General features: G+C 43.4%; 1 protein-coding gene across 3 annotated transcripts in view; it reads right to left on the reverse strand.

Annotated features, from left to right (window-relative positions):
* drosha (drosha ribonuclease III) overlaps positions 1-24934 on the reverse strand; it is a 97347-nt gene that overhangs the window by 42352 nt on the left and 30061 nt on the right. For all 3 annotated transcript variants that reach the window (XM_037079406.1, XM_037079407.1, XM_037079408.1), the window contains exons 17-22: positions 20676-20783; positions 11275-11413; positions 11113-11173; positions 10746-10805; positions 8052-8151; positions 4919-5021 (exon numbers count right to left, since the gene is read on the reverse strand). In XM_037079406.1, the coding sequence (XP_036935301.1) occupies positions 4919-5021; positions 8052-8151; positions 10746-10805; positions 11113-11173; positions 11275-11413; positions 20676-20783 (571 nt within the window). The remainder of the gene's footprint in view (positions 1-4918; positions 5022-8051; positions 8152-10745; positions 10806-11112; positions 11174-11274; positions 11414-20675; positions 20784-24934) is intronic.

Consider the following 24934-nt stretch of genomic DNA (forward strand, 5'->3'; position numbering starts at 1 on the left):
ATATCTGACTAGTTGGGAATTAGACTCAAAAATCAGCTTTCTCACTAACTGGACCCTTGAGCAGAGGAAATTTATGATAATCAATCCAACAACCACCAGGAAACCGGTTTGCCGTTTTGTCTGTTGTTCCTTGTGGGTCAGATTCGTCATCATGACAGGGAACAGTACAAAAAAAAAAAAAAAAACAGCAATCATTTATTGTCAGACTAAATTCAGATGATGTAAAAAAAAGATTTTCATCAATATCATTCTGAATTAGACACTTTTAGAAAGATGGAAGCGGCTAATTAGTGAGACATCTTGCTTCTTTCTAATGTCAGTTGAGAGCTGCACGTGTTCAATCAGGCGGCGGTCGTGGATCAGGTACTGACGAGGAGGCCTTCGAGAACAAAGCGGTGGTTACCTTCTCAATATCCTTTGCTTCTGTCTCTTTTTCAGACACTTGTCATATAATTGTGCCTGAAAACAGATCAGAACTGTGGCCAATAAACACCCGTGACGACTGCCGAATGCCGACTGTACAGGTTGAAGTCAAAAGCCACATGTTAGTGTGTTTTTGGTCCAGTGTGAAAGAGGTTAAAGTTCTGTGCACTAAATCTTAACTTGTTTCAAGGTAGATTACCTATTTGTTATTTCAGAAATCATCGTCTTCACGCAGTCCTTTGCCTTTTGTTAAGACACTAAGATGAATAACTCTCGGTGCTCCCTCTACCTTAAAAATGGAACCAAATGGAGTCCAGGTCCAAAACTGATAAACTACAAGTTTCACCTTTTCCATTTGATATAGGTCAGAGAGAACAGAGCGTGCATACAAAGTTTTCACCCAGTTCTGCAGAGAGAATATCAGTCACGGCCAGAGACGGCCAGCCACTAATGAATCTCCACATCTGTCACAAGTCTAATTCAGACAGCCATGCCGACTGTACAGTGTTATGTTTAGGAATAGAATTCCAATGTCTGTGGGCTTTCAGTGACCAATAAAAACCCAGAGTCAGGGGCATATGAAACACCAGCGGCTGACAGTCACATTAATAACCTAGAATGAATTATTCAAAAACGCTCAGGCTCTAATCCATCAAATAATATATTAAGCCGCTCCCTCTCAGCTCAATGGGGGCTGAAGCAGCAGACGGACACAGAGAGCAACACATTAAGGGCAAAAAAAATAAACTAAAACCAGAAACAGGAAAATAGAATTATTATTTTTTTCACCGCGGCGAAGACAAAAGCAGGCTGAGTGCGTCGAAACATCAAACATCTTACTTTTCAAAAAAGACAAAAAATAGAGACGTTTAAAGCGAGGGGGGGGGTGAGACGGAGAAACAAAAAAAAAAACAAAAAAAAAAAGAGGGTGCACGAGAGAAACCAACTCCACCACTGCTACCAGTGCAGCAATTAACAAAGGGAGCAGTACTCGCTCAATGAATACACCGGCTGCATTGTGTATGAATCTGATATTCAGCAAGTGAGAGATAATCCTTTCTCTCCGTTCTTTTAATAGGAAGAGCTTAGAGAGGGCCCTCACAAAGGTTCACCATCTGTATCCCCCATGGCTGCTGGCAGCGTATAATCCACAGATCAACTGTACAAGGAAATTAGGGCCATAAAAACAGAGTGGGGCCTCTTTTCTTCTTCTCTCAATTCTTTTCAAACTGTTCGCTAGGAAGGAAGCGACGTGTCTTATCAGTGAAGAGGACCTGAGAGGGAAACGGGAGGGCAACAGGCGGGTGGAGTTTCTATGAATACGCAGAGGGAGAAAGTGTTTTTTTTTTTTTTTTTTTTTTTCCCTAAAGACGGAGAGGTAAAGTGGGCAAGAGTGAAAGTACAGGCGGGAGAGGGTGAGAGAGAGCGAGAGAGAAGGGGGGAGGAGGAGGAGGAGGAGGAGGTGGTACAGAATGGGAGGTGCACGGGCCAAAAGAGCCCAAATGAGAATGGCCCACTCCGGCAGAAGTTAATGACAGGGGATCAGAAAAGCAAGATTTCCATTCAACACTTTGAATTATTCAGGGTTGCAGGGCACCCATTTGCATTGCAGATGCCTTTGCTTTCCATTCCTCTACTGCTCTCCCTCCATTCTTCCTCCCTCTCCAGCTCTCTCCCTTTCTTTCTGTCTCCGTCTCGAGCAAGAGAATGGCCCTGCCTCAGGGTTAGGAGATAGACACATTCTCGGCTCTGCGGAGGGAAAGCTTTGCCCATGCAAAGCAGGAGATTATCTGCCATTTCCAACAAAGCCCAGGTTCAACGGTCACCGTGGCAAAGAAACAAATAAAACAAAGGTCAGAAAACATGCATAGTAAGCCGTGAGAGCTATCTGCCAGGGCCTTGGAAATATTATGAGCATGTCATATTCCATCACAGCTTTCAGAAAAGAGAAGCATTTGAATTCCACGCGTGTGCACGCTGGAGGAAGAGGGGGGAAAAAAACTAAAAAAAAAAAAACGTGTTGGAACAGAAAAAGAAAATCAAAAAAAGATGACGGTACCTACAGACAACGAGGCAGCGACACATCTGCGGAAGTGTACGTCTGTTGATGTGGTGCCTGCTGCTTTTGCGAAAGTGGCGGTTTGACGTCTCTGTCAGACGGAGAGGCCTGCGTGAGGATGAAATGACAGCGGCTGTATGCCCCCTCGCACCATCCTACGGCACGTGTGAGCGATCCGAGTTTGTCTTGTAAGGAGAAAAACGCTCAGTGCGGTGAGAGAGTCGGGAGGGCTGGAGGGTGAGGAAGAGGGAGGAGAGGAGGTGTGGGGGGATGACAGAGTGACAGGATGACTCATCATCTACGTGGCACATCTTTCACCTAATAACACCCAAACTCTAGATCACAGAGGGGGGAACAGTGAGAGATGGAGGGACATAAAGAGTAAGTCAGAGACAGGGGAGGGTGGAGACAGATAGACTGCTCAACGACAAGGTCTTAAAGGAGGCGTTTGAGCTAAAAAAAAAACTGAAATGAAGATGACAAAAGTCTCAGCGAAAGAAGAGAGGCAACATCAGACGGCATCTTCGGCGCAAGTGACTTGAATCTGTGCGTATGTGTGCATGTTTTGCCCCTCAGCATGTGTGTCTGCGGTGATATTTCTGAGTTAGTAATCCAAAGCTCGTCACAACAGGGTGCTTCTCTGACAGCAGTTTGCTCACAGGTTCCTTTATAACGGCATCTGTTTATTCATCACTTTTATTAAGTTGAAACTTGTGATAGAAGACGAGAGAGAGAGGGGGGGATGGAAAGGGAGGCATCCAGTGTCGCGGCCCCGCTGCCTTGCTCGGATGTGTGCAGCAATGAGGCGTCGACAGCCACGGGACAGAATAGATTATGACTCCCGTCTCTGCCGATAATGAACCCGTAACAAGAACGGGGCCCCGGGGCCGACAGGGGGCCGCGGTGCCAGTCAGTACTCCCCCCCCCACCCCCCCCAACGCTCGTTGCACGCTGTCGTTTCGGTGCGGGAGGGGAAGGGGAGCGAGGAGAAGATTTCTTTAAAGCCACCCACTTTCTGTATCTATCATCAGGGGAGCGCAGAGATGGCTGAACTGGTTCAATCAAGATGGTGATAAGATGAGGAAAGCTGCCGACGCTGCAGCTCTCCAGGACTGAGGCTCGGCTTAGCGCTGCCCATGGGGTCGGATGGAGAGAGGGAGACCGCTCATGCCATGAGATTTTATATGTGTGTATCTTTGTGTGTGTGATTTCCAGTCCGGTGTCCTAATCACTGCACAAACTCTATCAGTGAACTGCTAGCGAGATGAATAGCAAGCTTATGGATGTGTTTGGTGTGGGTAAAGCAGAGCGGCGCTCTGGGGATTGCCTGTCCAGCCAGAGGTCAAACCACATCTCCTGAGATCAATAAAGCTGTGTAATGTTTCCAGGGCCTAATGGGAGATCCACTGCAGCTATTTACACAGCTTAACACACATAGACACACAACTAAACCATTAAAAGAGTTTTATTTAAAGCATGTGAAGTTGGCACGTAGATTAAGAAACTGACAGCCACTGCCTATATTGGTTGAAAAACTACAAAATGACCTATGTTCAAAAAACTACAAAATATAATATGTTAAAAAAAAAAAACTACGTTCAAAAAACTGCACAATACACTATGTTAAAAAATTTAATTTTCTCCCTCCCTGGCGCGACCAAATGCTCTCATAATGTCTTGCACTGCTTGCACGTGACGTAATGACATCACCACGCATGTATAACGTGATTTAGGCGAAAACAAAAGCCTTTTGCTCGCTGCTGCATAAAGAATGAACAGTAGCTATTATGGTTTTTGTTTTCAGATCAATTCAAAACAGGATCACGCCAACAGCGAACTCCTGCGACCGTTTTCGTGGGAGTCCGCTGGCGCCTCCGCTCTTTGTTCCGACTTCTTGCACCTCACGTCTCGTGACATAATGATGTCATCATGCACGTATAACGCGATTAGGCAAGAGACAAAAAAAAAAAAGCCTTTTGCCTCCTCCTACAAAAAAAAGAATGCTGTAGTTATTATGTTTTGGGTTTTTTTGCGTTTTTTTTATAATTTAGATTGATTTAAGCAGGATCACGTCAACAACAGTCTCCCACGGCCAGTTGAGGGGCCGCCCACGGTAGGTCTGTTTTCACGGGGTTAAAAAACACATTTATGCATAGAAGCGTTACCAAGACTTTCACGCTGCTGCAAAGTCCAGCAAATCAGCCCTCCTCTCTGAAACAGTATTAAACCCCCTGCTAATTTCTGTGTTGTGTTTGTAAGAGTGGAGAGACAGCATTTGTTTTCAGTATATGTAAATCTATCCTTTTAGGGAATAGATTTACATATTTAGTTCACTCAAAATGCAATTCCTTTTTTTTTTTTCCCTTTTTTCTTTTTCGTGCTCTCCAGTAAAACCGTCATCCCAGCTTTCAATCTCAGTCTCGTGGGAAACCTCACCGATAAGAGCCTCAAAGCAGTTGGCCATGGCGTGTCGCAGGTCCGACTCCCGGCACAGATCGGGTCCGTGAGCGTAAAGCATGAAGCGATCCAACTCCAGTTTCTGTAAAAAAAAGAAAAAAAAAGAAAAAAAGACAAGACAAACATTCATATCAGTGTGCTGCCACCGACACCTCAGTAATAGCCTCTTGGAAAAAAAAAAAAAAAGTAATAGCATTTTTTGGTGTTGCACATTTTCATAGGCTCTCTACAGAAAAAAAAGAAAAAAGAAAAGAAAAGGGGGCCAAAAAAACTCGAGGGAAATGAAAAAGATTGCCTGCCCTTGCTGGAAAAGGTTCTACTTCATGGCACTGACAGATGTGCCCATGTGTTGTCCAGCTGTGGCATGATGCACTAAGCCGACACAGGAGGAAAAATGTTCACACAAACATGCACATAATCACACTGTCGCACAAACACAGACACACACACAAACACAGACACGGCAGATAATCCCGAGATAAATTGATGGAATAGAAACAGTGGTGACCTTCGTTTCTGTCTGAAACATAGGGACTTATTTCACTGGTTTAGACATTAGTGCTGTAAGTGTGAACAACAGAGAAGCGACTTGAAACTGCAGCTGAGAAGAGCCGATATTGTATTTATTACACTGGGAGTTACAGTAAAGCTGCGACTACTCATCTCTGTCGCATGATACTGTGAAACACCTCTATTCAACATGCATCTACCTGTGTGTGTCTGTGTGTGAGTCCAAAACCTTGCTTATACATCGCTGAGCAGAATATTATCCACTAGCAATACAATCTGGACGAAATTACACTTCATATCGTCTATTTTGGATTCTTTAATACAATGATATGACGTAAGTGCTGTCTTTTCCTGGTTTTAAAGCCTGAACTTGAACTAACCAGACTCGTTCTACTTGTTTTTATACTCGTCTTTACCTACTTAGTTATAAAATCCACATAATTGATGGGTTTTTTTGTTTTTCACCCAGTTCGAGTTTTCATGAAGTGCTTTAGAGGAGATTTTGGATGTTAAAGCAGCAAAAAAATTTTTTAAAAAAGACATAAAGAAAAGCAGAGATAAATAGTTAATTCCAAATAAATGATTTAAAAGTTCATGAAATTTCAAAAACAAAAGGAGAGAATAGGATAAGATAGAAACAACAGAGCAATTAATCTCTTGACTGGAGATGCTGATACGGAAAACAAGATAATTATCTGCTTCTCAAAGCTGATATTTCTATATTTTAGTATTTCAAAAAGATGATCTTAACCTGTAGTTTGTGCACATCTGAGGGGCAACTAAGGCTGAAATGTATGATTAATATTCTTATTAATTACGATTTGTGGGACATATTGTTGCATTTTACTTCCTCCCGTTGTTGAACAACTGTAAAGGTGCATTCCACCACCTACTGTACCAGAGTATGAAGATACCATGATATTAAGCCAATTAAAGTACATTTTGTTTCATGTTATTATCTATTATTATCAGTAATAATATCACAATATAATATCACATTTCCCCATATCTGGTGATAATATCAGCAGGGAAGTTGACAGTTTCAGTGCACTGCGTAGTGTCATTATAGACATTAAGAATATCTTTTTAACCACATTTGAAGGATCATGAATATATCTGTGTATCAGCCAGGATCTACTATACACTTTCTTTTATTCTAGTTGTTTATTGTTATTTATATGTTTCTATTAACCGTCTTTCTCCTCTCCAGCACCTCCTCCAGTGTCTTTGCGTCATTTGTTCCATGATTTATGTGACTTTACACTTCTCACAGTGTAATTTCCCAGTGGGATTAATAAGGTGCTCTGCCTTTTCCAAAAAAAAAAAAAAGTTTCTCCATGTTTTAATATGTTGTGAGGAGTTCGGGCTGCTGCAGGAACAATTGCTGATGTGGGCCTGTGAAGCACCGCTGAGACAGTTTATGTCAACTGAACCGCGCAAATGGACTTCAGTGGACCAAAGATGACCTGCTTGAAAAAATATGTGATGAGAAAGTTGAAACTAATTGACCCAATGGAGCAAGTTATATTGTTCAACCTCCAGGGTTTGATACAGCACTGCAAGGATGCAGCAGGACATCAATGAAATAAACAATAATAATAATAAAAAAACAACGTAATGCTTAGTTTGCATCTAATGTAAACAAGCGCTGTGTGGGACTGCGGGTCAGGGAAAACTTTCTGCGACTATTTTCCCTGCGCCAACTCAAAGAGTAGCCCGACTTGGCTTTACTGGCAGCGCACCACAGACGAAATACCCCAGCAAAAAACAGTCAGGGTGCTATTTAATTACGCCTGATAACTGTTGGTGGTATCCCACCCCCCGTGATTGCACACACAAATTAAATCACAATTCATAAATACTCCAACTCAGAGGGAAAGCGTTCTGACTTTTAAGCCTTCCAAGTGAAGTGGCGGATTGTGCCGTTGCTCGCTGAAGATATTTTTTGAAAGATAATTGCGAGTGTTCTTGAGCAGACGGCTTTAGAGGAGCCTGGTAAACAACTTGGCAACGTCGAACACTGTATCACACTCACTTTACCGCGAGCGGCAAATTGAAACAAGCCAAACTGCTACACAGCACTAATGCAGATTCGGGCGGCTGCATCTTTGTATTCAGCGGGGAGCAACATGAAAGATTGAAGTTTTTAATTGCTTTCTCCACATCACGGGACGATTATTGTTGTGTTCTTTACAAACGTGCCAGTGAGTGAAGCTTGGCTGTACAACGCTGCCAGGAGAGTGAGAGAGAGAGACGAGGGGAAGCAAAGGGGGCCTAGCGATAACAGGAGCTGGAGAGTGTTTCGGGAAGACCTCTAGGGGCCCACAGGGACCCCTGCCGCACTAGTCTAGTCCTCCAAAACAACAACCTTTTAACTCCAATTACAAACCTGAGGGGGCAAGGAAAAAAAACAAAAAAAAAAACGAGTGGGGATGGCAGAAAGACAAAATTAGTGTTCTCCCCAGCGCCCCCTTAGAAAGAGGCAAAGTCATAACAGCAAGACAGAAAACAATAACACCGTCTCACGCATGTCCTCCTGTCAGCTCGCAGACCCTCCACTGCTCTGACCTGCGCACTCATTACGAGCTGGAGGTGGGTTTACCTTGGCCAGCATGGCTAAGTGCTGGTTCTGTACGATGGCTGTTCTGTACGTGGCCAGGCCGCCCTCCTCCAGACTGGGGAACAGGTAGTACAAGTGGACGCTGTGGACGGAGAAATTAAGACAAATTAGACCAGTGGGGTCAGAAGTCAAGATGTTAACAGTCACTTGGACACATCTACATGTTCAGTAGATAAAAATACAGGATTACAAATGGCTTAGGAAAGTTTAGATGGAGACAAAAAACTCATGCGGAAGTCTAAAACATCCAAATTGCATCTAAACCTGCGGTTCTGTCCGAGTTCACAGTACAGAAACACCAAACTGTGACTGCCAGTCAGACTGAAACTCTCTAAGATTCTTCTGAAAAAAATGATATATGGCACTTTATGTTAACTGGTTGTAAAAAATAAACAAATACTGGAGAACTGGACGCCCCAAACATGGTCTTGAAGGTTATAATATTGTAAAGTTGCAACTTTAATAACACTTGTCCAAATAAGTTTAAAGATGAACTACACAGTATTTGTTAACCATTTACAAAGTATAATAAATATCAGTGACAGACTTTCAATAAACAATTGCTTAATAAATGGTTTGTTAACTGATTTAACTATTAACGGAAGTTTAATCAACAATAAATGTACAATTTCTTAATGAATTGAACTTGAAATAATTAAAAACTGAACTTAAACTCTTCGCCTGGTCAAGAAAATAATGGACGATGAAATTAATCAATACTTAAAGCCATTAAGACAGTTGAAGACATTTGTTTCATGTTGCGTCATCCTGTGCTGACTACATTTTTCAAGACCAACCAATTAATTTTTCAGACATTTCCAGCACTTTCCAGGTCGGCGCTGGAACCCAGAAATGACGGCGGACGCTTCAGTGGTTCCACAGCTGGGTTCCGGGCGAGCAGGTTCCATTTTCATTACGGTCCAGCGTCTCCCTAACCGCGGCGTATCATTTGATTTCATTTGAATTAAAACAGGCCATTTAATTCAGTCATTTCTAATCAATGCAACGGGAGGAAAGCAGGTGGCGTTCTGGGTTTTTTTTTTTTTTTTTCCAAATCCACGAGAGGTCTATTTGTCAGGGTATTGTGATCTTGGTGTGAAAACAAAGCACTTGGAATTAATAAAAAGCACTTAGCGTAATGAAAAATAATTAGAGCGGAGACACTTGGTTCGCTGGCAGAGGTGTCAGTCAGAGAGAAGCGGCCAACTGGGCGGCCACGGCGGTCTCCAGGTTCGCAGCTCGGTTTATTAATCAGGAGCAGATTGGCTGATTCGCAAGAAAACAGCCTTCAAAAAGTGAACTATCGACCTCTCAGACCGAGCTCGACATCAAAGTGAACTCTCAGCTTCTCGCTCTTCTCCATTTTCCTCGTGAGCGGGAAAAAAAAAAAAAAACCCAAAGCAATGTTGACTTCATCTTTACATATTTCTACTAATTCAAACACTTACCTGGACTTTCAGAACTCGCTCTAATGAATTATTTACTTTTCACAGACCCAGGATCAAAAAATATTGCTAGTGGACTTTTTTTTTTTTTTATTTACATCATCTGCTGACCCTTAAAAAAAAATAAAATACATCCTATGACCCCCCTCTGTTCAACACTGGCTCCCTGTGTTGGGTCTATTCAAATGTGCAAAATATTCTGCTGGCTGGACAGCACAGGCACAGATAGCCTCCAAGGGCAGCGCGCACTGGAGGGCGCACAAGGCAGTTGGCTGGATCCGCTGTACCCATTTAACTGGACAAGAGGCTGATAAATAATTCAGAGGGCCAGCGCGCAGGCCAAGCATGTCTCGTCAGACGCTAACAATCAAAGAAGGAAGGCAGAGGAAGAAGAAGGAGGAGGGGGGTGGAGAAAGTGGCGAAACATGCCCAGAGATATCCGGAGAAACAGAGGCTAACCACCTTCTTTGTAACACTGCTCCTGCTGCATAAGGAGCTGGAGCAGTGTCCTGTGTAACCCGGCGTCAGTTCCCATTAAGGTTTAAATCCTGCTCCTGAATGTTCACTGATGTGGAAGTGTTAGCATCGAGGGTTAGGAATTAGATTTTGGTAGTGGAAGTTGGGCAAATGGAAGTCAGATTAAAAAAAAGAAAAGAAAGAATCTATTCTTCCTTTCTGCAACCTATGAGAGTATAAGAGAGAGAAAGAGAGCGAGGGGGCACACACTCTATCGTTTTCTTCAAGTAATATCCACTCCGAGGAGGAGGTAGAGGTGCAGCAGGTAGGTGGGCACCCTCTCTCAAGATTAATAATAGCTATGTATAATTAGCGCTGTGCTTATGTAAGTGCCGGGCAGCAACGCCTGCACTCACCTGGGAGTCAATAACACAGAACGGCATTCGAGACAGCAACGCCAGACAGCTAATTGCAAGTTGTCATGGAGAATTTCAGGCCGTTGAAAAAAAATAAAAGAGGGGGGAAACAGAGAGGGGGATAAAAAAAAAATTACATCCCAGTTCCAATTACCAGTAAATCACTGACTTGAATGGGCGAAAAGTATGGAGAGGAGTGTGGTTGTGACAGACGTGGACAGACAATGAAAGCGAGGGAGAAGTGGAGTGAGAGGGTGAGAAGGGAACGGAGGGGGGGTGGGAGAGAAAAGGCCGATCGTGTTTTAGTCGGATTCAATTAGCGCTCGCGTCCATCAAAGATGTGCAAGCGGCTTTCTCACCTGGTGAGGAACTCGACGACGGCATCGCCCAGGAACTCCAGTCTCTCGTTGTGATTGATCCTGGACAGGACGAAGGGGGAGGAGACAGCAGAGGGGGGGGTGAGGAGACGGAGGGGGAGGTGGAGATGTGAGGCCAGTTAGGAGAAAGATGCACTTCAGGCAAACAGCAGCTCACGTTCAATAATAAGTAGTCGTTGCCCTTAAAATTAGCTCATTTCATTTCCCCCGAGAGATCCCTTCCTTGCACAGTTAAAGTTAATTTTCTTGTCAGCGGGCCTGCCGGGTGTATTAATCACAAGAATCGCCCCTTTGATTGCTCCCGTGGTCAGTGATAGCATGAACAGATATGTGCCCGCAGGCAGCTTACCTCGAAGGGGAGGGGTCATCCTGCCCCAGACGAGACATGATGTTAATCAATGTGTTGATTCCTGAAAAACAAATCCCCCACGGGCGGAGAGGTCAGGGGCCGTGACAGACCGAGTGGTCAAGACGAAACGAGGCGTGGAGAGAGAAAGTGAAAGTTACCCACCTTTCTTCCTCATGTACATGTGGTGGACCTTCCTGTCTCCGTACTTCGGCTGGCGGATGCCGCAGTTGGAGAGGGAGTTGCGGGCGTGATCGGGATTCATGCCAAAGTTGAGGTGGTGACTGGGGTGAGTCATGGCGAGCTGGAGGAGAGGAAGAGGGAGTAGTTCAACACTTTTCAACCATTTTCAAGAAGCTTTCTAGGCACTCAGACACTTGATCTCTGTTCAAGCTGGACGAACCAGAGCCTTGATTTACCGTCCTACTTGAGTCGTATTTCCTGCCCCCAATGAGTCGTTGCTCCTCGGGGGAGTACTTTCTGACGGCCAGTCAACAGAGTCCTCATGCACAGGCCGATAACTTGTGTACAGTATTCATTCACACACAGCAGTAAACAAACACTGGCTGTCAATAGTGTCAATACAAGTTAAAAGCAGTATGGTTGACTTCTCATTGGGTGTTAAACAAACTGAGAGGAGCTACATTCTGTTTACTGCATGTCATGGTTCCCTGCCTGTTACGAGGCTGTGATGGAAGAAGTAATCAAATGTCGAACTAGCAGGTAAAGACACGGGTGCTTGCAAATTCTGTAAAATGCAAATGTATGACGGTGACGTTAAAGAGAGAACAAATCTGACTTCATCTGTTAAGCGAACAGATCGGACCTCAGAACTGCTTGTTGGACGGTTGATCGTCCTCAGAAAAGCTTGAGCCCGACCATTTCTGTAACTTTTCCAAACCAACAATCCAATATTCAACATTTTCAACTCAACAACTGGATGCAAAACTGTGAATGCTGTCTGAAAAATGCAATTATACCGGTGGTTTGACTGCATCTTTCCCTTCACAATGAGTCCACTTTCCATCTTTTATTTACAGTGTGGATATTTGGAGCAACAATATTTGGACAAGATGCGTATCAGCCAATACCTAGCTCAGATCTGACACCAGAGCGTTCAACAAACAATATCAACAAATGTGAGTTGGCCGAGGCTTCTTGTGCAGTAAAAAAAATCTGTTAAGTTGCAATCAGGAGCGCCAGAAAAAACAGGATCCGGTTTCTGGGCTAATAAATGACGTGATATTGGATCCGTGCATCAGCTCATGTACTCACCAATATCTGATCCAGCATTTTAAGCTACATCTGAGGCATTTACAATCTGAGTACGACGGCATTCTTATCGACCATTACTTGACTCTTAGCCCGTCACCAAAGCGTTGCAGCTGAGGTACCACAGATGACTGAAACATCAATACTTAAAGATAAGTGTAAAATTAGGATTGCTGTCGTTTGGAAATTGATTTTTTTTTATGTCCAGCGAGCATGTTGCATTTTCACCCGTGTTCGTTTCTTTGTCTCTTGGCTGGTTTGTCAGCGAGATTGTACAACAACCAGGGCGAATTTCAAGATTTCTCAGATAACGCATCGATCCTGATGAAAAAATCATCATTTAGGTGGCTGGTGCCTGTGAGTGAGTACAATTGGATGACCTTGATCTGGTGTGCTTCAGTTATGTGATGTTGGGCTATCGAGTCTGGACTGTTAGGCCTTGGCAGAGGTATGCATTATCCATTTTGGTCTTAGTGGTGTTTTTAGTCTCATTCGATCTCTGCACATCTGCTTTTCAACATCCACTCAAGCTTCCAAGTTGCAGAGCAGTAAATTATCAAAAAAAAAATGCACCGAGTTGTTGTATTGTCCTGAGCACCACAGAGGCTTTTATTTCCTGTGTTTAGATCCGTTCTGGGGCTTCATTCCTGGTCACAGAGGGTCAATAGCGTGCACAGAGAGCAACAAAAGCCAAACTGACTGTGTTTGGACGCCAACAACACGGCCCAACCCCAGGCATTGTGAAAAGCATCCACAGAGCCTCATCAGTTTCATTTCAGCTTTTGGATAAAGGCTAATTACAAACAGTAACGGCGGTCAAAACAAATCATGTTTTTAATTTTGGATCAGCGGTCGCTCAAAGGAAAAAGACGAGAGGTATCTGTACTTAGGTGTCCCCCCTGCCTCTTTGTCACGGTGAAGTTGTTTGTATGAAATTTAATGACTTAAACTTTCAAACGCGTTAAGAGAGGCAAAAGTGGGAATTTAAGGTAAAATAAGCCTGAAGGAAACGCATTAGTCGACACTCAGCTTTGTTTGAAAAGAGGACGGAAACCGCTGTGCCTGGAAAGACTGCCGCGGCTGAACATCTCAAACTCGCTGAGGGAAGAAAAAGGGAAAAGATAGGACTCAGTAGGATATGTCAAGCCTTTATCAATCTTACATTAGGAGAATGTTAATCTCAGCCCAAAAAAAAAGGGAAAAGAAAACTCCGACTACTCTCCCCCCCTGGGCTTGCTTTTCAAAATGCTTGTCTCCTTTCAGCCAACTTCAAATCAATTTCAAGCTCCAATGAGATATATATGTAAAACGTTAACAGAGAGGTTTCAATATTTATAGTTGCTCAAGAGGCCCTCAGCTTTGTAGCCTTGAACACAGAGATGACAAATTCAACAGTGATTGTATTTTTTTTTTTTTCTTCCTGTGGTTAAGAGGAACAGCGTTTCTTGGTGGGAGGAAAAAAAAGCTAGTTATTTGACACGACACAAGCAGAAATCTAGCAAATCTCAGTGCCGTCTTGACAGTTTGATGGAAAATATAAATAAAAACAACAACAACCACCACTTCTACTTCCAATTTCAACTCCCCCCATTGTGCGATGTCAGACACAAGTCAATGACTGCCTACTACACAGCCTGAACTACAGAGTTAGGTACGCTGAAGGAAATGCATCAAGCAAAAAAAACATCAGTTACTCTGTAAACACTGCAGGTCCTTCACAGTTAAGGACAACATCCAACAACAGTCTTGGCTTTTAAGCTGAATCTGAGGAGAGGATTGACGTCTGCAACCGTTCCCGTCAACATAATGACTGCGTAAAGTATAGGGGGGATTTGGATTTAGTGATCACTGCCTCAGCTGCTGCTCAACTGCCTTTGGCTAAACGGGTATAAACATCATCGCTCAGTGGAGAGCTGCAGACTTGACTGGAAAGAGTGTTGTTGGACCGGCATGCAGGGAAACTGATGGGCAAGCTGCCTGCTTGGCAAACAGCACTCAATGTCATTACCGTGTACTGCATTATTAAATACAGTACACAGGTAAATCAGGATTCAGGGGCGAAAAAACACAGCAGGTACAGCCAGTGTTCACTCGCAAAATCTGAATATTCGATCCCTCTGCATTTTAATGTAAATGACGTGGAGGTTACGCGAGATAAAATGTGCCATATATATATAACAATTGCCTTTGCGTTGTCCTTACAGTACATTGCTTTTTGGATCACAGAAGGCTCCACACTGACTGCAGCTAAATCAATCTGTCCCTCCGACCTACTGATCTGAACATTCACACCAGTGACGTCCAGCAAGGAGGGACAGCCAAAATGAGAGCAGAGAGCCAAGTATGGGAAAGGATATTTTGGCTATCGAGCTTGGATTTTTTTCAGTTCTTTGAGGAATTTAGCTATTTTTGTCATTGTGTTCTTCCCAAACGAGACAAAGTCAGTTTTATCAGTTTCACTGCTGAAGTTTTTGGCCAACTGCCATTAGGGGTTGATTTACACCGATAAGCCACAACACTGAAACCACCTGCCTGCAGGTTTCCCTCATGCCGCCAAAACAGGCCTGACCCATGAAGGCCATCGGATTTGTTCTGGCAAGCCCCACGGATGCTCGATCAGATGGGGATCTGGGGAATCTGGAGGCTAAAGGTCGACGCACTGAGCCCTAGTCTTTTGCGGTGTTGCAATCTGCATTTTACTGCTGGGTAGGCCACTGCCATCAGGGATTACTGTTGCAATGAGGGGGTGTGAGAGGTCTGTACTGGCATCCACATGAATGCCAGGATCAAGGTTGCATCGTAATGAGAGGATAAATGTTTGAATGTTTTGTCTCTCCGTGTTTGGTGATTAGGCTAAACAGGTTCATGCTTGAAGAGAGAGAAAATATTTGGTTTTACTATTTACTTAATCCAAACAGACTGGCTGATACAAGGGATTTATGGGTGGTTAAGGCCTTATTTAGGCAAAACCGTTCACACAAAACTGACATCTAATGGCTCATTTATGCTCTACATTAGATACGCAAAGGGATACGGGCGGAACCTCCTGTCTGTACTCTTTGTTAATTTCATCCAAATTTCTCCACACCTTCTGAAATCTTACCGATATGGACCAGCAGGAAGAAGACCAAGAGGAAGACGTGTTAAAAAATGGTGGAACTTTTTGAGGAGAGGTTATACAAGTTGGCGATAAGTTTTAAACATATGTATGTTACTTCGCCCCGGCATCAAAACATGTGTTAAAAAGTGCATCACTGTTCAAAAGTTTGTACATGCCTGCCACAATGCTCTTTATGTTTTGTATATATGGAAAGTCCTCTTCAGAAAATAGATATTGTTTTGTGTATAAAGGCTTTCCAGAGAAAGGTACATGTTGTTTTGTATATTGAGAACAAAACGCTGTACAATGGTTCAACTAAACTGACAAGTGAACGGGCAGAAAGAGATAAAGGACACCTCTGAGCAACAGGAAAAGAAGAATATAATAAATCACCAGTCATTGGTGAACGAATGTGGAAGAGCAGCATCAGAATCGGCACAGGTTTAAAAAGCGACAGGTGCCTGTTTCATTGCCAAGTGCATAATAATGTCAAGCTGTAATTAACAGGCGTGTTGCTTCAGGAAAGATGTTCTTAATACTCCCAAATAAAAATAGATGGTTGGTGTAGGGTTAGCACTACTGGAATTGGATCACTGAATATCAGCTGAACATGCTGCGGGGAATGAAGAATCACGGTTTAAACGTGGGACGAGCAATTCTGGAGAAAGATCAGTTCATTGTTGGTTCTCCCAGGTCGTCAAATACCAGTCAGAACTCAGTCCAAGCCACTTTTGTTTATTGTTAAGTCTCATTCACAGGTGGTCATGCACTGACAACTTCAGAATGAGACTCTACAATCAACCATCTCTCTGAATAACTGCTCACCCTCTTTAATCTAACCAGTGAATAGTCTGCAGAGGGCTCAAAAAAACAAGTTCCTTAAAATATTTAGAGCTTTATTGCATCGTTATGGTCCAATAATCATTTCTGGACTGGAAAACAAATTCTAAATCAAATTATATTTGGATGAAAAAATGGTTATAGCAGTATTCAGACATCAAATAAGTGGGCGTTTTAAAAACATTACTCTTCTTTATTTGGAACCAAAACCCCTTCAGATGTACATAATACACTGATGTCTGAATTATAATGTGAATAATGCTGATTAGTGTCAAGTTTAGGAGGTGGCTTCAGGTTTTTTTTTGTTAGGGGCCATGTCTCCATTAGAACAACATTCTTGCTCGTGTATTACATCTTCATCTCCGTTCCTTATATTACGACATAATAAACAACATTAATATTCCATATTCCAACAAGGAATATTCAAATATTTACTCGGAGACACAAGCTAATATTCTAAGGCTGTTAATTGGTGTTCATGGCAGCCCTACTTGAAACAGATGGACACCTCAATCACATGACTGGGCACACATCGCCATGAATAACAAAACAAATATAATACAGCGGCACTCTGTACACAGAGTCAAAGCCACATTCGTGGAAGCACACAAACAAAAGCATGCATATATCAGAGCTGGGGCCGAGGACTTGTACAGTTAAATTATTGAGATCCTCTGTGATGCCTCTCATTCTGTCAGCATGGGTCAAAAGTGAGGAACGGGGATGAAGCAACAGGGGGTGGAAAGGATTATGAGGGTCTGGTGGTTGTGTAGATGCGGGAGCATGTGGCGACCATGTCTCTCCAACCCCACCACTCTCCCCGCACCCCCCCCAAAGTTTTAAATGTTAAATGTTTAACAGGGAGGCTCTCAGAAGAGGAGCTTCAAAGGACCGTGGCTCCAGTGGAGCCAGGCGGGGGGATGTGCCGAGTGCAGAGGCTCCTGCTCCCAGGCAGGGTTTTTGTCAGTTGCCTCATGCCAGGATCACATTGCCATTCTGTACTGCAGTAACAGGTATGTTGCTGCACTGAGAATCAAATGATCTCACGGCTTTACTGACAGTATCCTATAGTGATTATACATTTACGACATACGCTCGTCTTGCAATTTTGATTCGCAGACATGCTTTCATTAAAACATTACAGAGAATGAGCTGGAAACAAGCATTGATTCGGCACAGACCCACCCAACTCTGGTTTCCCCAGATGATCCGCTGTTTCATCTCTTCTAAGGAAAATATGAAAAAAGGGAGATAAATTCTCATTCCTTCAATGGGAGTGCAGCTCATTACCCTTCATAGCTAGAACAAAAATTCTTATACTGAAGCACCTATTGAACTGTCCCGAACTAAGAATAACAGCCCAAGTCTTGTTCATCTCTAGAAGTACTTATTTGAAATCAAAGCACAATGACCAGAAATAAGTGTGTGATCAACATGTCAGAATATTTCTAAAATGTTAGACTAGTACAGATAAATCGGTGTGTGACTACTAGTATCAAGGAAAAATGCTGAAGGACTTTTGTTTTTAGGAAAAACTCTGATTCCAAAAGATGATGAAGAATGAAGATTGAAGAATGAAGAATGAAGATTTTTGAGATACAAGCAACTGAAAACCGTACCAAGACAATATATTTAATGCTTTACCTCATCAACTCGATATAATTTGTAAATGTATGCTCATTCATGCCAGCAAAAGTCTGGGAAAGTCGAGGAAGATTCCAAAAACACCAGCAAATGGAGGCAGATCAACTCTCACATCCCTGCCTGGTAAGCATCCAACATACGTCCCTGTGCCAGGTTTAAAAGTGTCTTCATCTGCTCGCCACATGTCCGTAACTGCGTTGTGTTCAGCCTCAGAAGCTTATAACAACGTTAGCCAGCTAGCTATACTGAGGGAGCCAAGTGAAGAAAGCGCAAATAATGGAAGGACTGAGCGGTACGATGGTACAAGGCTCGGAAATGACTGAATCATCAGCGATTGATGATGGCAGCAACCATCAGCCAAACTCTGGTAAACAGGTTCTTTGGTAACCAGGTGAAAGCATCATGATTGTGTACGAGTGGGGCATCCTCACGGCTCAGTCGTTTACAAGCAGAGATAGGGCAAAGGTTCAGCACTTTGCATAAAAGATATAGCTACAAGGGCTTAGAAAAACTAGTCTGTAAACTCATTTCGATTACAAATGATTACGCTCTGTTTACACAGCAACCCAACGTTTTGGGGATCAGGGTTGTAGTATCCCAGAAGTCCTCAGGAGGGGCAGGAAAAAAGCAAAAGAACTACATCAAACCAAGACTCTTGACACTTCCAGCAGGTTAAGGTTGCTAGAAAGATTCCTGAAAATGGTCCTCTGTTTGCAAATGACTGCGTTTAGTATTCCTAAACTTGGACACTGCAAATCATGCTGGTCGAGTCCTCAGAAGAAGAGAAGACCAGACAATATTCCAGAGGTGGTTTCTAGAGCTGTTCCTGTGCAAAGGGTGGGCCCAACTACAGGATATGCTCTTGGTGCATCTCCACCTCTTACAACAGAGCTCAGGCTACATCCCCACCAGAGAGGTTTGTGGGCGTTCATGGATAAAAGCGGCATGCTACTTCTTTTTCAGCCTGAGCCTGAAACAGGCGCCACATACCACTCGGCGGAGGAAGTGGATTTGGATTTACAGGAGTTACAAAGGATTCCAGTGGGGATCAGGGAGTCGACGTTGTTTATAGAGACCTCTAAAACAAAAACCTTAAAACATGTGGCTTTTATGTCACACTATCACCAGCTCCAAAAGTGCTACTGAAAGAAGCATCTTGGGAAGTGCCATCGTACAATCCTCAGGACAGACACACCCGAAAAACAGATGCTCAGTGTGTTATAAGATCCACACTGTGATTTGAAAATGTCTTTATGCATCCTTTCATTATACATACAGCCGGAGATACATTAATTCAAAGCACACAAACCTCGTATGGAAGCACACTTCATTTATAATGCAATCAAAGAGTGAAGCACATTCTCTCCTGCTCAAAATGAATCGACTGCTACTGGAAAACATTCAACCCATTAGAGGTGCTCATCCCATCAGAGTGGAGGCAAATGGGAGGCGATGGCGGGCCTGAAATCAGTTCTGACTCGGATAGGGCTGTTTGAACAAGCACCATTGCACTCCTGCAGCTGTTCTGTCCAAACCTATCTGGGCAGAAAGTGTGTGTTGTGGGACATTACCCGCCGATGTGTGTATGCAGTAGATGAGGAAGGTGCTGTAAGCCCAGCGATGATGGCTCCCTACTTGGGCCATTTCGGTCCCAGTGGTGGGGGAAGTGCTGACAGGTCCGGCTTTGTCCACACACACAAACAAGCGATGTCACAGTATTAACACCTCAGTGGACAGAATCGCAATACAGACAGACAGGCCAACACACACTCCGGAGGCCTGTGTGTGAGCAGTTATGATCAAACTGATTGTTTTTCTTTGCTTTGTCTTTTTGAAAGATGACGGAATTGAATGAAAGAGAGGGAGGGACAGACCCATTAACTTCTCCCCGAGAGACGGCGATGTCAAGCTGAAACCGCCGTCTCCACGATGAAGGGGCCGCGGCTTGTCGGCTGCCGGCTGGCCTCGCAGCAGGTCAGTGTTTCCTTTTTAGCGCTCGTAATGACAGGTCATCACTATGCAAACGACAAAACGGCCAATCATCGATCGATCTATGCAAATCCCCTCACGTACACACACCCGCAACCCCTGAGCAGTCATGCACGCAGACACACACGCACAGAGCCTTGAGCGAATCTTAATGCATCCTTCCCCTCTTTAACTATGAATAGGCTACAACACATTGATTTCTAATGTATCAGGTTATGACAGCTCTTCAATATTGCTGGAGGCAGCCGTGGGGCTTGCTCTGAGAGTGCACAGCTTGAGGCTGCAGACCTGACAGGGGAGAGCTGGCATTATGGAGGAGGCTGTTGCTGTCCTCTCTACTGTCACTGCGGCTCACAGCAGACCTGCGCTGCACGCTGCAGAGATATGACTCAGGCCGTGTATGTGTGTGGGTTACCTTAGCTGACTCCCTCAGCCCCTGTTTCCACCTGAAGTATCCCTGCAGAGGTGGAATGTGCACAATAATGAGGCAAACGCTGCCTCTCTGGATCTGTGCGCACAAGAAGCCCCCGAACAAAATGTTTACTTTTTTATCAGGCTATCTAACCGGCTGTAGACGGCACCCTACCTAAAAGAACCACAGGGATTTGCCTACCCTTATCCATCCTGCTAGTTATCAACTATGGCAGCCTTTAAATAATGCAGCTCGGGGCACAGAGTCACATCGGTTTATAAGTAAGCAGCTGTCATGACTGTGCCTTACCTGAAGGAGGCAGCGCTCCTTGAAGACATAGCCGATGAGCTTATCCAGGTGCATCAGACACTGGTGGTACCGGATGTGATGGGTGAGAACAGGCAGCATCATGGCGTGCTGTGGAGGACAGAGAGAATTGGCAAAAAGGGCGAGAGGGAAGGCAGCACAGGAGGGGATTATTGGAAAGGGGAAAGAAATGGGAAGAGACAGAGAATAAGGATCATGTGTGATATGAAAGAAGTGTAAGGGGAGTGAGTTTTGAGAGAAAGTGAAGATGAAGAGATTGCGAGAGAGAAAGGGGGAGAGTGATAGAGGGAACAGGGAGGGAGAAATCAATCAGCCAGTCATTATTTATTAAGTGGTGCTCTGCAACAGAGAGATGAAATAATCAAAAACCCAATCGCTGCTCTGTTAGAGGGAATGACAGAGAGGAGGGAAATTCACATTTGGACAGGACAGTCGAATCGAAGCCCATTTCGACATGTTGACACACTCACATTCGGACAAACACTGACAGCCCCCCTCTGACCCTCGCATGATAAAAGGAAAAGTTGGAGTGAAACAAAGTGTGAGTGAAAAAAAAGGAAAGGAGGGGAGGGAGATGGGTGTGAAGGGAGCATGAATATCAATGAGGGGAATGTGACACGGAAAGTGAGAATGAAAGCGAGGAGAGAAAACAGTCAGTGGTCAGCAAATGACAGCGAGAGAGCCAATCTACAGAATCATTAGTGGAGGCCTATCAAGTCGGCCAGTCAGAGTGGCGGAGAAACTGTAGCAAAGGCTGGTGTACACACATTAACCCCGTGCCACCACATGAGAGAGAAGGGAGCCATGCATGTTTTAATTAGTGCTACTGGGGAGGGTGAGCCGGAGGCCCGGCGGCTACAAGCAGCACTGCCACGTAGCCCTGGGGCCATCACAGGGGCCGTTGTGACACACTCCCCAGGCCTTGTTAAGCAGGCCAATTAACAAAGCCGGGCCCCGGTTGTGTCTACAGCTCCTGACCTGTTCTGATGACTGCCGGAGTGACTGAGTGTATGTGTGTGATGCAGGGTGGCGTGGGGGCTTGTTAGAGTTGATACTCAGGTAATTAAAAGGTGGGAAGTTTCTAATTTACTGTCACGGATGACGTTTGGGCATTTGGACACCGTCCAAGTGGACCGGCAGCCGGAATTTTCTTTTCCCCTGGCTGAGATATTGCAAAGCATGAATTTTAAATTGCACTTCAACTCGGTATATCACATTTTATTAACTGCAATGTCAAGAAATGGTCATACCGATTTGTTTTCAGTGTAAGCAGTAATGGTGTAACGGTACATGCGTTAATCCTGATCCATCACGGTAAAGATTTTGTGGATACATCCGACTTTCACACTATTCCGAGTAGGTCTGTACAATATATCACTTCAGCATCAACATCGCAATGTGTGCAGTAAAGCAAATCAACTCAAACATGTCATGCTTTAACTTCTTTGGCTTCTTGATATGAAATAAAACTTGGACAGCTTTTAATTTTCCAATCAGTAAACTTTTTTTAAAATCTCTATTAGCTTGCTTTTGTTTTGATTGTCTTGAAAATAGTTTCTAATGTCTAAAGGTTGTTGGTTGATTGGTTTCATTGATTTCTGGTTGTTTGCCTTGTTTATTTGTTGGCTGGTTGGTTGGTTCATTTACTGGTTGATCTGTGTGGTTTGTTGGTTGTTTTTTTTTTTGCATGAATCTTGATGAAAGAAATCAGGTGTACTCAGGTGGTTTGTATCAATAAGTAAGGGCCTTGCTGGAGGTACACTCTCTACTTTCATTTCTGTGTACCTGTACAGCACTTTGAACTACCTGCTATCTCATGTGGAATTGACCTGTCAGGAGAAAAAAGAAACCTTGACCTACGCATTTGTGTTTTTATGTTTATGCACCGATACGAATGTGCGTGACAAACCGAGCGTGACTTCTGTGTTCCGCTGCCCCTCTTTTAATCACATCCCTTTGTTTCTTACAGAGTAAATAATAAACTGAACATTAATGCCGATGTACGCTGCATCTTATGTAATAAAGAGGTCATTCTAAAGCTAAAGGCTTACAGAGCTCTGTTCCAACTTATTTTAAGAGATTTTATGAGGCAACGTATATTCAACAATTCAACAAGTATTTAAGCTCCAGAGATTTAATCCACCTCCTACTTAACTGCCAGTAATAAAAAATAAAATAGCTGTATTCCTCTGTGCTATGGCATGATTTGGGATATATTATTTGGCGGATTAATGTATATTGCACATGATAAATAAATAGATAAATACAACTCATTGTTTCAATGAATAAAAGACCCACCCACACTTATTTTTCTCTGTTGTAGACACAAGCTGCTTTTTCCTTGAAATGTTTTTGACCAACGGATGGCCTTCACACCGATGTGATAAGGAATGCAAAAAAAGCACGAACACAGAGCAGGAAAAAAAAAACATGCAAACATAAAATACTAAAAAAAAAAATAGATGGATAAATAAACCCCATTCCTGCCTCCAATGTGTAACCCGGTCCTTGACAGAGCCTTTCAAGTGAAACAACCTTGGTGTAGCCGAGCGATGTCAGTAATGAGGGGGTTGATTCTGTTCTGAATAGGGCGCCGGATTTAGGAATCAAGAAACTATGGGTCAGTTCTGCCGTTATCTCTCGTCTGTGTCACACGCTGTGCAGACTGTACCACCGTGGTTCGAACTGCAATTATTCATGAACCAATTAGTCGTAGCAGTGCGGCTTGAAGCAAATATAATTGGGCGGCAATTATGGATCGGATCCTTCTTTGCTAGACCTTGCTGTAAGAGAGGTCTGGTTTGCGAGGCTAGAACTTTCTGTCATTCCTCTCCAAATGTGAGCATGAGTATCAGTTGTAGGCTATCCTCGCGTGAGTTCACAGGAAAAAGATGTGCGACCGCTGATGGCAATTATTTCCCAGAGTAACAGGCAAAAAAAAAAAAAAAAAAAATTGAAAATACTGGAAAAAGACGATAAATAAAAGAAGTAGAAAATAAACCATACGAGTCAATTTCATTACAGACAAATGCAGCTCTGGGTGTTTTAGTGGGCACCGCGTGGCACTAACACATTCAGAGTCATGGTTCAGATCTCATTAGGGCCGCCCATGCTAAACTGTATTCACACACGGGACCGTGAGCTGCATATGTTGCCCCACTTCCAAGAGACCGAGAGAACACATAGACCGTGTGGAGATGTAATCCAATTCTGGTTTACTTCGGTGCCAACGAGTTCATGAAGGGAGATAACGGCACATGCGCTCTCTCGCCATGCTGAGTGCTGGCGAAGTAAATAAAATGTCGAGTGTGAGACATTACCTAATGAAGGCAACAGTTTCTGAGGCTCAGTGGGAGTCCACTTTCCTTACTCCGATTCTGACACTTGAACGGGAGAAGTGACGCAACGTGTGGAAAGATCAGAAGTTTCTGACTGTGGCTGTGCTGTGAGCAATGGTCTGTTTTGACCTCTTTGCCGTGTATTACAAATTGGGTCTCATCTCTCTTTTTTTTTTTCAGGGTTCTGGCCATCATTATTCCATCTGTCTGATATTCTATCAGTTACTGTATCCTCCCTGTAAACAGACAGGATGTAGACGAGCCAACAGTTGAGAAAGATCATCTGGACTGAGAGAGTCAGTAATGATCCAGGAAGTGGTTCCGTAAACTGTGATTGGATGTTTGAGTAACTGTTTTACTGCTCATCTCAGCACTAAAAAGTTCATTAAATGTTTCTGCGTTACCTCTCAATCAGTGTTTGACTTGATTCAAATATCTTATTGATAAGTTCTAGGGCTGTTCGTGATACAGCCCATCACATCGACAGGCAACATAATAAAAAGGCTTTGTTTTGTTTGTTTGTTTGTTTGTTTGTTGTGATTATAATGCAGGAAAGATGGAAAGAAGGTAAGTTTCTGTGAGCTGATGTCAAAGTGTATTGTTGAACTGTAAAAATATTACAGTACTTAACTTTGTCACAGGTGCTTAATAACCAGCTTGTGCTTTTATCAGATTGAAATATGTTTTTTTTCTTTTTACTCCCTAATATTTGGATATATTTTGTTATTTATGTTGAAAAAAATTTGAATATTTCTTTTTTTACCATATCATGCATCCCTAACTCATTGTTTCAAGACATTTCTTAACAATAAATAGTGAACATTCTTTTGTTTCAGCTTCTTAGATGTGTGGATTTGATCTTTTATTTGTTTCATATGATTGTAAGTTGAATATTTGGGGGTT

Source organism: Acanthopagrus latus, chromosome 19, assembly GCF_904848185.1.
Source record: "Acanthopagrus latus isolate v.2019 chromosome 19, fAcaLat1.1, whole genome shotgun sequence".
NCBI classification, from domain to species: domain Eukaryota; kingdom Metazoa; phylum Chordata; class Actinopteri; order Spariformes; family Sparidae; genus Acanthopagrus; species Acanthopagrus latus.